Genomic DNA, 15000 nt, shown 5'->3' on the forward strand with positions numbered 1-15000 from the left:
CATCTGACGTAATCTAGCGGTCACTCTCGCCCCTTTCGACAGGGAGGGCACTGATTCTGCCCCCTAACGGAGGATCAAGCCTCTGTTGCTTCACACAACCACACCACACACGTAAACAAAGACACTGTCTACTTTATAAAACGTTCAAGTTGCTTTCAGATGGCTTCGTGGGTGAGGGAGAACCTGCTGCTGGTGATGACCATCCTGGGGGTGGTGCTGGGGATAGCTGCTGGCTCCCTGGCTCGTACCATCCACTACACCCCGGACACCGTCATGCTTGTCTCATTCCCAGGAGAGATCATGATGAGGATGCTAAAGATGCTTATCCTCCCCCTCATCATCTCTTCCATCATCACAGGTCAGAGAGGGAGAGAATCATGTCCGTCAACACAGGGTAAAGAATGAGAGTTCTTCAATTGTTGATCATATTCATTATCATAAATCAGGAAAGAGAGATGTTGCTGGGATGAAGTGTGACAGATAAAGGAACAAGGAACAAATAAGATCAATGTGAAGGAAGGATGAGATATGATAAGGAAAAGGAAGGATAAAGGGGAAAATATAGCGTGAATAATGATAACAGAATATAATAGAAAATGTGAGAGATCTATTCTAAAAGAGGGTAAATGTAATACAAAGTGAGATAAGAAGAGGGAGATAACTGGCTATAAATTTACTGGTGCTAATATTAGCTAGGACCGTGATGGTGTGTGTGTTTGTGTGTGTGTGTGTGTGTGTGTGTGTGTGTGTGTGTGTGTGTGTGTGTGTGTGTGTGTGTGTGTGTGTGTGTGTGTGTGGTTTCTGGAAATCATTTTTCTTGTGATTTTGTCATTGCGAATATTTGTTTCTGTTCCGTACATAAGCAGACGCTTCTGCTCAATGTATTTGTTATATGTCATGTAAAATGTGTGAGAAACGTGTAATGTCTATAAATATTGGGTTTTGGTTCTGTACTTTGTTCTTTCTGACGCCACTATTTACATTCCTCCCGCAATCTTTTCCCATGCCTCTCCTGGTCCTCTCTTTCGACTTCCATCCTCTGCCTCCTTTTATTCTTCCTTCTCTGCTGTTCTTCCACGTTGCTGAAATCCTCTTCGTTGATGGAGCAATCTGGCACCAATTAATCCCCGCCTTCTCCACGTTACTTGTCTCACCTCTAAATCTTATCCTCATTGATTGTCCTTTTTTCCGTCACACACTGATCATTGACCTGTCTACCTAACCTCACCCTGACCACTGAACTATCCACCTACGTTTTAACTACTGAGCTAACTACCTGCCTCCACCATAATCACTGAACTACCGACCTCCACGTAAACCACTACGCCTCCGCCCCTTCCCAACCCTGGACGTAGGTGTGGCACAACTCGACGCATCAGCGTCGGGACAGATGGGGTCGCGCGCACTGGCCTACTACTTCGCCACGACGGTGTTCGCAGCAGTGACTGGGATCGTCAGTGTCACCACTATCCACCCCGGCAGTCCCACAATGCTCACTCACACTACCCTCGACGTTACTCCACTCATCGATCTCGACAACAAGATCACCACCAGCGACGCACTCCTCGATATTATTAGGTACACGGTAAATGGTGCTGGTGTTTTGTTCCTCAGGAACTAGGAAAAGTGTCTCAAGACGCGGGGCATACTCATGGTGGTGTTTTGTCCGTCATATAACGACCAGTTCAATGATTAAACAACCAGTGGCTGGGTATCAGCGATACCTGGTGCTTGGTATCATTGTTCATGCAACCACTGGCTAACCGGTACTTGCTACCCATAGTACAGTAATAGCTGCGCACAGAAAGCTAGGTCTTCCTCAACATTTAATTCAATTATCATATTTTTTCTGTCGTAAGACTGACCATGAGAGAAACTTCCCTCTTCCTGCAGCTTGGAAGACAAGTTCCCTAATTAGACGGCTCATTACCTGACGAATTGCTGTTTGTGTGTTTCTGAGCACTCGATTTTTTTCAGAAATTCTAATATACTGTAAGTTAATATACAAACATAACCTGTCCATTTACGGGTTATCAATTCACAGACCGCGCCTCGAGCCCCTCGTCCATACATAGCTTCAGGGAGAACCTTGAGTTTTTCCTGAAGCAAGTTTATTCTTTTCTCTGAGGATGAGGGTCCCCAGGACAGTTGTAGAGGTGTTTTAGTCCGGCAACACCACAAATGTTGCAAAATGTTGAGCTTACATTGTCTCACGAACGCAAAGAAAAAAATTTCGAGTATATGTTGCGAGAGTAGAGTTTCTGTCATGAAAACGTTCTTGACATTGATCTTAATTATATGACGACCAGTCATGGGCTCCTATACTAGCTTAAGTCTTCATAGTAGGGTGACAGCAGTGGGCTGTAGCCTGGGTGGTGTTGACGGCGAAGTAGTGCTGTGTGACAGTGCTTATTCCTTCCAGTGGAATCAGCCCGATTGTATCAACACTCTTACTGGGATCCATGGGAACCAGACCAATCGTCACTACTGTAATCCTGTTATTTTTTTTTTCTGAGCTATCGCTGGCGGGATGAGCATAAGTAGTGAAAGTTCGATTTGCAGGATCGAACTTCACTACTCCGTGCAAATATTAATGTGTCGAGTTAATTCCCTGTTTATAGGTCACAATTTTTAGTTCTAATTATGACTTTTAATCAATATATAATATAGCTTAATTTCATATATCTTAAAATATACAAGAAAACATATGGGTGGGCGTATTTGTTATGCTGCAAATTCTGAAATGTTGTCTCTCATGGTCAAAAATATTTATGTGTTGTAATGTTTATGTGATGTAGTGTTTATAATGTATTATTACGTTGATGACGGTAATAATCTCATTTTTAATGTTTAATTTGTGTTGTAGTGTTTATAACGTTGATTTGTATGTTGATGATAATGTGTATGAGTGCCAGGGTATGTTGATGCTGGTGTGTATGAGTGCCAAGGATATGTATCAGATCGTTACAAACTGCGTGAGGCTACAGACTCACCGTCCTGGCCACCTTCACTACTGGTATGTATATGCTGACACAACTGCTTCCATCTTCACTATCATTTCTACGATTACATCTTTCTCATCTTCAATTTAACCACACTGTGTTCTTCATTATTTTGATCACCCTATTTTCTTCACCATTATTTTTATCACTATCTTCATTATTTTTACCACACCTATCTTCATCAGTTGTCTATACCTATCATAGTCACCACCATCTTTATTTCTTATTATCTTCATTTGCATCACCCCTACTAATTTTATCACCACCATCTTCGCCGTATCATAACTTCTACATCACCACTACTAGCACCACCGATATCTTCTCCATATGATCATAAGCACTACCACCACCACCATCATCACATCATCATCATCATTACCACCACCACCACCACCATCACAGGTCTGTCGTGTCTGGACACTGGGTCATCAGGAAAGATGGGCTCTCGTGCCCTCTGCTACTACTTCACCACTACCATCATGGCAACGTGTCTGGGAATCACCATGGTCACTACCATCCACCCAGGCGACCCTTCCATCCTGGTGAGAGGATCACAAACGCTCTCCTCGACCACTGAGGAACCCCAGCTCATCGATGCTCTGCTCGACATCATTAGGTAGCTCAAGTTTCCTTCTGGCGCAGCGGACGTCTTGTCCTGGTGTGTGTCGTCTGTGGCTTTCCCTTGAAAAGATATTGGCGTAAGAGACCTCTTGTGTGTCGTCTTTGGTTTTTCCTTGAAAAGACATTGGCGTAAGAGACCTCTTGCGTATCGTCTATGGCTTTCCCTTGAAAAGATATTGGCATAAGAGACCTCTTGTTGTGTATCGTCGTCTATGGATTTCCCTTGAAAAGACACGCGTAAGGGACCTCTTGCTTGATGTGTGTCGTCTGTTGTGTTCTCTTGAAAAGACACAGCCATAACTGACCTTTTGTTACTGTGCCATTTGTGGTTGTCCCTTTAAAAGATTCACCAGTCTGTGAGAATCTGATGTTGTATTGCAAAGGAAATGTTGGAAAAGCCAGTGGAAGCCTCATCCAGCGCCAAATAGATTACTTTTCCCACACCCTGGGTAGGCAATGTAAAATGACCTCATTTCTGAGAGTTACACACCACTACATACACATCTCAACAAGTACAGCACTTAATAAAAGTAACCAAGAACACATCATTATCAACATGATTTGTCATACCTTAACATAACTGTTACAAACGTATGACTGTTTAACTATTATTACATAAACTTCAGCATAGCCTGGTCACAGACCGGGCCGCGGGGGCGTTGACCCCCGGAACTCTCTCCAGGTAAACTCCAGGTAAATAGCAGACCTGTAGTGCTGACGATACTTTATTATAGTTTAGTACAAATATTTTATTTAACTCCGTTATTAATCTGCTTGTGTCTTGACGACCAGAAATATTTTACTGGTGTCTTGACAGATGACTTAATACGTTTTCTGCCTCTAGTCAACATCTTTACATTTTCCAGTCAAATATTATAGATTTTTTTTTTCGTGTTGAGTTCTTTACATATCGAATGTAAATACTGAGGATATGCTTCTAAATTGTTGTATCTGAGCACCTCTGCAAAAACAGTGATTATGTGTGAGTGAGGTGAAAGTGTTGAATGATGAAAGTATTTTCGTTTTGGGGATTTTCTTTCTTTTTGGGTCACCCTGCCTCGGTGGGAGACGGCCGACTTGCTGAAAAAAAAAAGTTTGTGATATTTCAGACTCGTGTATTATTTGTATAAAAACCATCTACAATTTCCTTATTAAACGTGGAAATGACTGCTAACAGAAATTGTAAATGTACTGTGTAACATAGGGTACATACAACGAAAAGTGTATTTCTTTCAATGTATATACGATGAGAGATTTAGCCCCTATTTTAGGAATGAAAGTATTCTCGTCTGGTGATGACGAGGTCAGCAGCCTCCATCACCCACTCACCAACTGTGCAACCAAAACTTTTCCTCAAATTCTGCTGTTTGATTAAGTAGCAAAAATGTTTAGGTACTCTGTCGTTTAAATATTCTTGTCAGATGAGATACCTGGTTGTATCCGTGTATTTCCCTCTAATCTGGTCAGATTTTTAATAATCTGTAATTATATTTTGTAAATATATTGTTACTTGGTTTGTTATTTTTTGTATAGGTGTCTGTGTCCTGTTTTTGGTTTTCGTAATGTCTTAATGTTATTCAAAGTATTTAAAGAGTATTTTAATATCAATAGAATAATAATTTACTTTCCCTATAAAAATCTTATACATGAAGGTAATATCTTCGTGGTTCCTTAAAATATATTCAAATATAACAATCCAAGAGTAACCTAGCAAAAGTAAACGTTTACAGAAATATGTTTCCTGATAACTTAGTGATGGCCAGTTTCTCCTCGACCAAGACTGTCTACAAGAAGGTGAGTATCTACAACTGTACTCTAGTAGACTCACGAAATCGTAATGACACGATTGCAAACAAACCATACCACGGGCGGGATTTGAACCCGCGGTCAGAGAGTCTCAAAACTCCAGTCCGTCGCGTTAGCCACTGGACCAGCTAGCCACAATAAGATTCGTCCAACTAGGTATATTTCTACACCATAGGAAGGTTAGCATAGGCACCACTGTGACCACAAATGCAACGGTCTGAAGTTTTGAGACTCTGACCGCGGGTTCAAATCCCGCCCGTGGTATGGTTTGTACTCTATTAGGTTCACTGGTCTTGTCCCGGTCCGGGTCTTTTCCAGATTGTGTCCCGGTACATCTGCAACATATAAGTCATCCTACCCTAAACGAAAAAAATATATTTCATTGTGTTTGTTTTATTATTGAATCATTGTAAACTTATCTAAAACATATTTACTTGGATTAGGCTTAATTAAATTGCACTTATTATAATATGGTTAGGTAAGTTTTCTAAGGTTTTTTTGGTACAAAATTATCAATTTTTACACTAACTTAAGTGAAAAAATAAATCTTTCAACGTAGAAGAGAAAATTTTAGAAAGGACTTAATTTTAAATGAGTTCTTGCTAATTGACAAATGTTTACCTGGTGGTCCCATGAGATAGAGCTTCATGTGGTTTTCGCCCACCATGAGGCGGGTCAAAACAACATGGGTTCGAATCCTTGGCTAGTAGCAGTGTTGTTATTGATCAATACCACTCGTTCGTGATTACAATAATATCTATATAATGTTACTAATTAATAATAATACAATAATAGTAATACTAATATAATAACCAGATCAGACCTCCGGCCAGCCGGGGTAACGAGAGCTCGGAGTCTCTGAACGAGACCGTCAAGACTTCGTTAGAGGTGGAGGCTACGGTGAACGACACGCTGAACGAAGACAAGTATGAGAGATCTCTCACCAGCTCTGAGGGCACCAACGTTATGGGTACCTACTGATGTTTTCATAGATGGGGGGAGGGGAGGAGAGCTAAACCCACGTGGCTTCGTCAAGCCATATTGAGGTTTTATCAAGCTTTTCTCTCTTCCTGTCTATCCACAACCTTTTTCTTCTGTTGTATCCTATCACAGTACTCCCCATCCCCGTTCTTTACATCAGTCTTATGGCATATTAAAGAGAAACTCTCACTGGGCGAAACGTAGCCCAAATAAATATCCAAAGGTTGCAATGGTGTTAATTTACCTCATTTGCCTATATAACTATACCACTTAAACTACTGATTCACGAAATCGTAAAAGACGCTTGTAAACAAACCAGGGTACGGATGGGGTTTGAATCCATGGGGAGTGAGTCGTAAAACTCCAAGCCAGTGCGTAAGCCACTAAACCAGCTGGCTATAAATACACCTAGTTGGATGAATGTCATTGTAGCCAGCTGGTCCAGTGGCTTACACACTGGCCTCTAAGTTTACGACTCAATTGCCATGGGCTCTAACCCCACCCGTTACCCTGGTTCACTAAACTTTTCTCAGTTTCACCAACATGTACGTCAATAACACTATTACTATTCTACTACTATTACTACTATTGCTGCTGCTTCTACTACTACTGTTACTACTACTACTACTACTACTACTATTACTACTACTACTACTACTACTACTACTACTACTACTACTATTACTACTACTACTACTACTACTATTACTACTACTACAAGTAACCTATTCACCACCAATCAAAAAATAATTTAACCCAGAAATTAGGGATTAAAGTAAACTCTCAGTGATATATTTCTGAGTGACATATTTCAAAATATAATAAACATAATTGTTTTTAAAAGGTGTGGACAAGTAAGCCAGTAGAAGGCCTCGGTCAGAAGACCAAAAGATCCAGTGGCGGGCCATCATATTTCTAAATTTGCTTGTAACGAATAAATGATCTTTTGATATATATCCAGATGTACCCCTGTAAACCCTTTTGGGGCCTAGTTCCTAGGCCTTTTGTGTATCGATATGTTCTTGCGCTACCTTCCACGGGATGGATATGGTGCACACAGTAAACTACCCACTTCGGTGGCTGGCCCAAAAAATCACTGACATTTCTTGACTCACGACTGCAAACAAACCACATTTCTTCCTCAGTAATTACATCGTTAACTCAGATTCTGGTACTTATTTCAGGGATGATTGTCTTCTGTGTGGCGTTCGGTTCTCTGATTGGTCGCATGCCCCAGGGTAAACTGATGGTTGACTTCTTCATCATTCTCAACGATGTTGTTATGAAGATGGTGGAGCTGATTATGTGGTGAGTGAACCAGTTTGATATTGAGTCAGTGTTAAGCGAGGCAGTGTTATGGTGAATGAGGTAGTATTATGGCAAGTGAAGCAGTTTTACGTTACACGAAGCAGTATTATATGTTACACGAGGCAGTATTATCCTGATAATTAAGAGTGGTTCTCCTTCAGGTACTCTCCCTTCGGGATCATGAGTCTGGTTATCGGACAAATCATGAGCATCGAGGACCTGAGGGAGACGGCGCAGATGCTTGGGCTCTATATGCTGACTGTGATCGCTGGTCTCTTCGTCCACGCTGTTATCACTCTCCCAGCGATATATTTTGTCATCACCAGAAAGAACCCGGCTGTGTTCTTCCGGGGTATGGTGCAGGCTTGGATCACGGCTCTAGGCACCGGCTCCAGGTCAGTCATGTATACACGAAATTAAAATCACTATGACTCACGGAATCGTGATCACACGTCTGTAAACAAACCACGGAACAGGTGAGGATTGAACCTATGGCAGGTGAATCTTAGAACTCCAGGATAGTGAGTAAGCCACTCTGTCAGCTGGATACCTAGTTACATGAATCTTATTCTAATCAGCTAGCCGAGTGGCTTACACGCCGGTCTGGAGTTTCAGGACTATTGCCCTGGGTTCAATCCCCACCCGTTCCGTGGTTTAATTACAACCATTTAGACTCGAACAGGTTGTAGATGTGCCTTCCCCACCGTCTTGAGACCAGCCAGGTCCAGTGGTTAGTCTGGTTTTTATGGCTCGAGTCATGAAACCATATAATAATCACTCGTGTACTTTTAGCAACATGATCATGAAAGTGACCTCCCTTAGTTTCTTAACTCCACTCAGTTCTTCCTTTCGTTTTTCAACCTCTTTAAATTAATAAACTGAACCTACTATCGTACCAAAATGACTTTCTCAAGTCCACTTTTCCAGTGAACACTTCCCTGATACGCCTTCCCTTTGCTCTAACTTACAGAATCGTTAACAATGCCCTTTGTTCTCAGTATACTAAACTTGGATTTGGTCATAGTGATTTATTTCGAAGTTTTCTGGTTTATACTTCTACCAACCTGTACTCTGCAATAATTCCTTCCTGCTCATTTTCTCCTCTCAGGTATACAAATGAAACTTGCCAATCCCGTTCTGACGAACTAAAACAGCACACAAAAAAACAAAGTGCTTGCTTTGCTGACTCTAACAACGCTTTTGTCTGTAATGTTAAGGACCATGGCTGTCCTGTAAGCTGATTTTTTAAAAAAATAAATTGATCTTTCATGGAAGCTTCACAGACTTTTAGTCAAAAATGTCCCATATATTAGTCTAAGCATTGGCATCGTTTCTATAGTCAATACTTACTTTAGCTGTTTTCAAAATGTAAATGTCTTCATTTACATTTTGAGAATAGATGGAGAATTACATAATATCTTATATTAACAGAATAACTAATTATTTTTCTAGCAGCTAAAGTGAATGTTGATCTTTACTTCACAAGAAGCCAACTTGACCTGACCCTGGCTGTCTCCTCGCCTCACAATGCCCTGAGCTAACTTCGGGCTTCTTACAGTGCGTATATAATTAATGACATCGTGATATTGGTCCAAGATGAATCCAAAACAGGGTTCATTTTCATTTGAAATTTATTGGTTTGCTGTATATTAACACACATCTCACCCACAGCTCAGCAACGCTGCCCATTACCTTCCGGTGCCTGGAGGAGAACAACAAGATAGACAAACGGGTGACGAGGTTTGTGCTGCCGGTGGGTGCCACTATCAACATGGACGGCACGGCGCTCTACGAGGCTGTCGGCTCCATCTTCATCGCTCAGATGTACGGCATCCACCTGGGTCCTGGCCAACTTCTCACCGTCAGGTAGGTCTCCTTCCTTCCTCTTGTTGCAGGGCCTCTACCAGCCATTCGCTGTTAGGTGGGTCGTGTCTGTTGTTGAAAATGTCAACAGTGGGGTACCACAAGGATAAAATTTTTGCCTCGAAACTGTTTCTGTACTAACCTGTGACCGAAATGTATAGATATTTTGGGGTCCAAATCTTTATTGTTTTATTCCAAATTAATTTACACATAGGCTGGTATACAGTTACAAATTTAAACTCTTGTAATGAATCTTACTACAGTCATAAGTTTCTTGGTGTTTACAGCCTAACGTCTACCTTGGCCAGTATAGGCGCTGCTAGTATTCCCAGCGCTGGTCTGGTCACCATGCTCCTTGTCCTCACCGCTATCGGTCTGCCCACAGAACACGCCTCACTTATCTTCGCTGTAGACTGGATCTTGTAAGTCTTATTTATACCTGTGATGTTTACCTTGACAACCTGTGTGTGCGGATGACTGAACTTTTAAGTCTGTCAGAAAGAGAGCGGCCAGTCTCTCCAAAGTATTGGAGAGGACAAGAGGAGTTTCAGTAGCAGCAGAGGTGCGAACTAGATTACTAAGAAGGGTGTTAGTTTGACGAGAAGCAAGTGTGATGTCTAAGGAACAGAGGGAGTTGTTAAGATTTAGGAGACCGTAAATATAAAGGATGCAAAGAACTAGAGATTTCGCAAGAGTAGAGAGTTTGGGAGAGAAGAAAGTCCGTTTAACACGTGAGTAGTGTATCTAACTCTTTGCTTTCTTTCCTCGACGTACCTTCCATCTCTCAGCTACAGGCTTTTCTTTTTCTGTTTATCGCAAGCCTATGCACAGTGGTATGTACATTCACTGCTTTCCTTACCATGCTTCCTCTGTCAAGAATATTGTTCTTTCTTCGTACCCTCCGCATTTGTGACCCCTTAGTTAGTGAGTCAGAAATTTCCATTCTTCGCTGTTCGTTCTCTAGCCTTGGTTACCCTTCCAGTTTCATAAACCCTTCCTACGGTGTATATAATTTTGAAACAGAATATATACACAACGAGATATATGTCTCACTGTACTCGTACATGCGCTGATAGTTTAATTTAGTCCAATTTTAAGGTATTAAAGTATTCTTGACTGATGGGGACAAGTGACGTGCAGCCTTAATGACCCTCGTGTAGTCGATAAGCTCTAAACTTCATTGCCCAACCAACCTAATATGTTTTATAAGTGTCTTCTATTACGTAAAATGAACTTATTAACTATTGCTAGTTTTCCGATTAAGCAACAATGTTAAATCTTATAATTTTTCGCAAAACCAAAATATTTCAAAGATTTAATTTTTTTTCCGAATTATAAACATGCATGGTGAAAAAAAATGCATTACAGTGATTTTTTTTATAGTCAACTATCTACATAGTGTAAGTTTCGTCATTGCCACCAATAACAAGCACTTCCAAAATTAAATAGATCTTTAAATGGCCTTTATAGTAGGCGATATTCAGTTTTTCGTACACTTTTTCAATTGTATTTGCAAAAAAGAATTACCATATACCTTAGTATTATAAGAGCTTATCGTATAAAAATCCTTAAAAATTATGTTTCATTTGGCAGAGATCGTGTCCGTACCTCCATCAATGTCCTGGGCGACGCTTTTGGCGCCGGTATAGTAATGCATCTGTGCCGGGAGGAACTGGAACGCATGGGACCAGCGCAACCTTCCATTGAAATGCTGGACAAGGTCGAGTGTGGGATGATCCCCACTCACACACCACTGGCTGCTTCCCCACAGCTCTCGCCCGTCTCTCCAATGCGGGGCATGCCCAAGGACCTCATGCCCCTCACAGACAAGGGCAATGGGCAGCTGTCGTGGGGACACCATCCGGAGAGAAGTCCAACCTCAGAGACCCAGATATAGACAACACCGGATCCGTGGTAACGGACGATCCCGCAGTCGCAGCTGAGATGAAACCGCGGACGTCTTCTTGGTGGTTCTTAGGGCAACTGGCAGTTTACGCCGTATTGAACCCTACACTACCGGCTCCGTAATGCAGTCGTAGTCAGGATTTCAGTGTCCATCCTATGGCTACCAGAGTATTGTAGAAAACGTGTATTTAACCATGAACTATTGGTTCCGAGTAAGGGTGTATGTACTGTATGATAATGTGTTTGTAGAGGGAATAACTGTATAATAAATCATTACATGAAGTATTTCTAAAAATAATACTGTTATATACATGTCGCTATTTATAGCCTAAGTTTTGCCAAACAAGCCGAGTTCATACATATTTTTCTATATTTCATCGAGAATTGGTTTGAACATTACGAAATAAATATATTTCGATGATTTTAAATAATTCTAAGTACCCCTGACAGGTAGGGTTAAACAATCACCATTAAATGTTAGAAAAGTCAGGTCAGGTTGTTAAGTTTTCTTTTTGTTAAAAATTAAAAAAAATGATACTGTGTTAATTGATGTGCATATATTTATCAATAAATATTAAATTTAAAAAATGTTTTAAATACATTTGGCTTGCTTGAACTGATTTATTAAGCACGACACAAATATATATATATATATATATATATATATATATATATATATATATATATATATATATATATATATATATATATATATATATATATGAAGACGTAAGTCGAACATTTTTTTCACGGATTATCATTATAGACTTAAAATGAGAAACCTTAATTAATCTCACTGCCTCTCTATCTTGTCCTAGACAACTTAGATGTTACATTTCCTGTAATTAAACTCTGAGTGTCAATTACAAAAGTCAATCGTCATTTGTTAGTCACCTCCATATGTAGTTTGTGTTTGTGTTTACCTTAAAAAAAAAAAGATTAATAAATTCGTCAATAGGTGGAGCGTTGCTATGTTTGCTAAGTAGTTATTAACCCGGAGAGCCTTAATAGTCATTAATAGTGAGTTTTTGTAATCACAAATCAGGTGATCATCTATTGACAATGGTTGCATGTTATGGCATTCGTCAGGAAAACCCACCTGAGACGGGTCTGTTACTGGTGTTGTTGACTGGGGAGTAACTCTTGCCATAACAATGTTAGTCTCATTGTCAACACTATTATGCAGTCAATTATCACAGAGTGTGTTGACTGGTGTACACTGGACCTGTGAGTGTGGATGTGTTGGCCTATGTGCACAATCTGTGCGCCATGCTGCAAACAAAACGCATTTTGGCCTATCTGAAGACAGTTGTAGATAAAAGGTAAGTACATCTTTTCGTGTGTGCAAGCACTGTCAGTGGTTGTGTAAATATTGTAAATATTGTCAGTGGGCGTGGTGCGTCTAGGCTCAGGACAATTCGCCGTAGTAAACACAATAGGTTAGTTAACTCCACGACAGCTTCAACCAGTTTGTCATTTGATTCCCCTAACATAATTGTCTAGAATTATTCTAGGGTTGTGGTAGGTTGAAAGTAGTGGAGGGGAGTTGAAAGGAGCGCGGGTTGAGTGAGACAGGAGTGGGTTAGAGAGACGCGGGGAGGTGAAAAAAAAATTAGTTTAAGATCTTCGTTATGTACCCCATACCCATGGTGTGGGCGGTAGTCAAAAATGTTAGAGACATATGTTGGGTCCAAGGACTGGGCCCCAAAGTACTGATAACTAAACAAGTTAGTGGTAATGAACTACTGACATGCTTATATCTGGTCACAGTCGTAATGATTTATTTATGCAGATATCAGTTAAGTCCCAAAAATATACAGTGTACCTTATATGTGGTTCTGAATTATTTATATTACCTTATATTTTAGCAAGATATGGTAAATGAATTTAAACAAGTTTGAGTTATTATGAGTTATTTACATCAGACAAAGTCAGGTTTTTTTTTTAAATGGTTGGTTATGTACCACTGTGGATAAAAATATTTTGACATTTCTTGAACATGTGTGAGCGAGTTGTCTGTAAATTCATTAATTTTATTGTATTCCAGGACATTATGACGTAGAATGTGACAATAGTTACATCAGCTGGTGATGTGACCTCCCAGAGATGGTTGTAGACCCGCCGAAGCCGGGTAACAGAGACATCCAAAAGTTTGTTTTTGTTGGATGCACCATAGACATGGAGGTTCTTGCATGATAGTGATGATAGATAAACTAACTGGTATCAGTCTCCCTCAATCTCTAGTAAATGAAGTTCGATTGAAGTTCTATTCTTATTATTGTTCTCACACTGCTAACTGACAGCCCAAGATTGTGCTCCATTCCCTTTCTGAAGTCTTTGCTACCTCACCAGTTCTATATACATCTGAAGATCAACGTGAAAAAGACGGGGTGAGGGAGAGAGAGACGGGGTTGAGACTACCAGGGTTCATGCTGAGGCTTTCATCACAAATATACAACAGGAAGATATTAGAAAATGCTTTTCAGTCTTACGGTAACTTTTTGGGGAAGTGTTGGAGGTATACCCCAAACACAGTTTGAATAGTACGTATGATGAGGCCAATGGGCAGCGCTGTATAGCCCCTGTGGTTTAACGCTTCTTTTTTATTGTAATAATAATAAGATGGGGACCAAAAGATTAATTTTTGAAGTTAAGGAAGTTGAACCATACGAGTCTCGACCCCTGTATACACGACTCCGTCAGTACTCACATCACTAACCTTAGAGTAAAAAATATTCACAGTACCATTAAAACCAGTTTTTCCAACAGTGTATTCTTACTCCTTCCTTATCATTCCCTCCGAAATGATCTGCATGACAAGGGATTTTTTGCGTATATTATTAAATGAGTGGGAGTGGACGTGTCAGCGGATGGGTCTATGAAAGACGAGGTGAATCATAGAGTTGATGAGGGGAAAAGGGTGAGTGGTGCACTTAGGAGTCTGTGGAGACAAGAACTTTGTCCTTGGAGGCAAAGAGGGGAATGTATGAGAGTATAGTTTTACCAACGCTCTTATATGGGTGTGAATCATGGGTGATGAATGTTGCAGCGAGGAGAAGGCTGGAGGCAGTGGAGATGTCATGTCTGAGGGCAATGTGTGGTGTGAATATAATGCTCCCTTAGTTTATACACTTTCACCTCCCTCTTACTTGTTGTTGCCACCTTCCTCTTTTCCAATCTACCTCTTACTCTAACTGTAGCTACAACTAAATAATGATCTGATATATCAGTTGCCCCTCTATAAACATGTACATCCTGGAGCCTACCCATCAACCTTTTATCCACCAATACATAATCTAACAAACTACTTTCATTACGTGCTACATCATACCTTGTATATTTATTTATCCTCTTTTTCATAAAATATGTATTACTTATTACCAAATTTCTTTCTACACATAGCTCAATTAAAGGCTCCCCATTTACATTTACCCCTGGCACCCCAAATTTACCTACTACTCCCTCCATAACATTTTTTACCCACTTTAGCATTGAAATCCCCAACCACCATTAC

At 40.4% G+C, this 15000-nt stretch overlaps 2 protein-coding genes across 4 annotated transcripts in view; both read left to right on the forward strand.

The window, feature by feature from the left end:
- Positions 1-12065, forward strand: part of LOC128705755 (excitatory amino acid transporter-like) — a 22522-nt gene extending 10457 nt beyond the window's left edge. Inside the window, exons 3-11 of one of the 3 annotated variants that reach the window (XM_070095138.1) lie at positions 160-358; positions 1356-1578; positions 5354-5417; positions 6246-6399; positions 7595-7718; positions 7880-8113; positions 9390-9584; positions 9869-10003; positions 11175-12062. In XM_070095138.1, coding sequence (XP_069951239.1) covers positions 160-358; positions 1356-1578; positions 5354-5417; positions 6246-6399; positions 7595-7718; positions 7880-8113; positions 9390-9584; positions 9869-10003; positions 11175-11478 — 1632 coding nt within the window. In that variant the 3' untranslated portion in view covers positions 11479-12062. Of the gene's footprint in view, positions 1-159; positions 359-1355; positions 1579-3404; positions 3619-5353; positions 5418-6245; positions 6400-7594; positions 7719-7879; positions 8114-9389; positions 9585-9868; positions 10004-11174 lie in introns of all 3 variants that reach the window. The other 2 variants (XM_070095136.1, XM_070095137.1) reach the window with 2 other exon arrangements.
- A 675-nt stretch (positions 12066-12740) lies between these two features.
- The window catches only part of LOC128696961 (D-beta-hydroxybutyrate dehydrogenase, mitochondrial), a 56600-nt gene continuing 54340 nt past the window's right edge, over positions 12741-15000 (forward strand). The window contains exon 1 of the mRNA XM_070095139.1: positions 12741-12808. Coding sequence (XP_069951240.1) covers positions 12756-12808 — 53 coding nt within the window. The 5' untranslated portion in view covers positions 12741-12755. The remainder of the gene's footprint in view (positions 12809-15000) is intronic.

The sequence above is a fragment of the Cherax quadricarinatus genome, chromosome 49, assembly GCF_038502225.1.
Source record: "Cherax quadricarinatus isolate ZL_2023a chromosome 49, ASM3850222v1, whole genome shotgun sequence".
NCBI lineage: Eukaryota > Metazoa > Arthropoda > Malacostraca > Decapoda > Parastacidae > Cherax > Cherax quadricarinatus.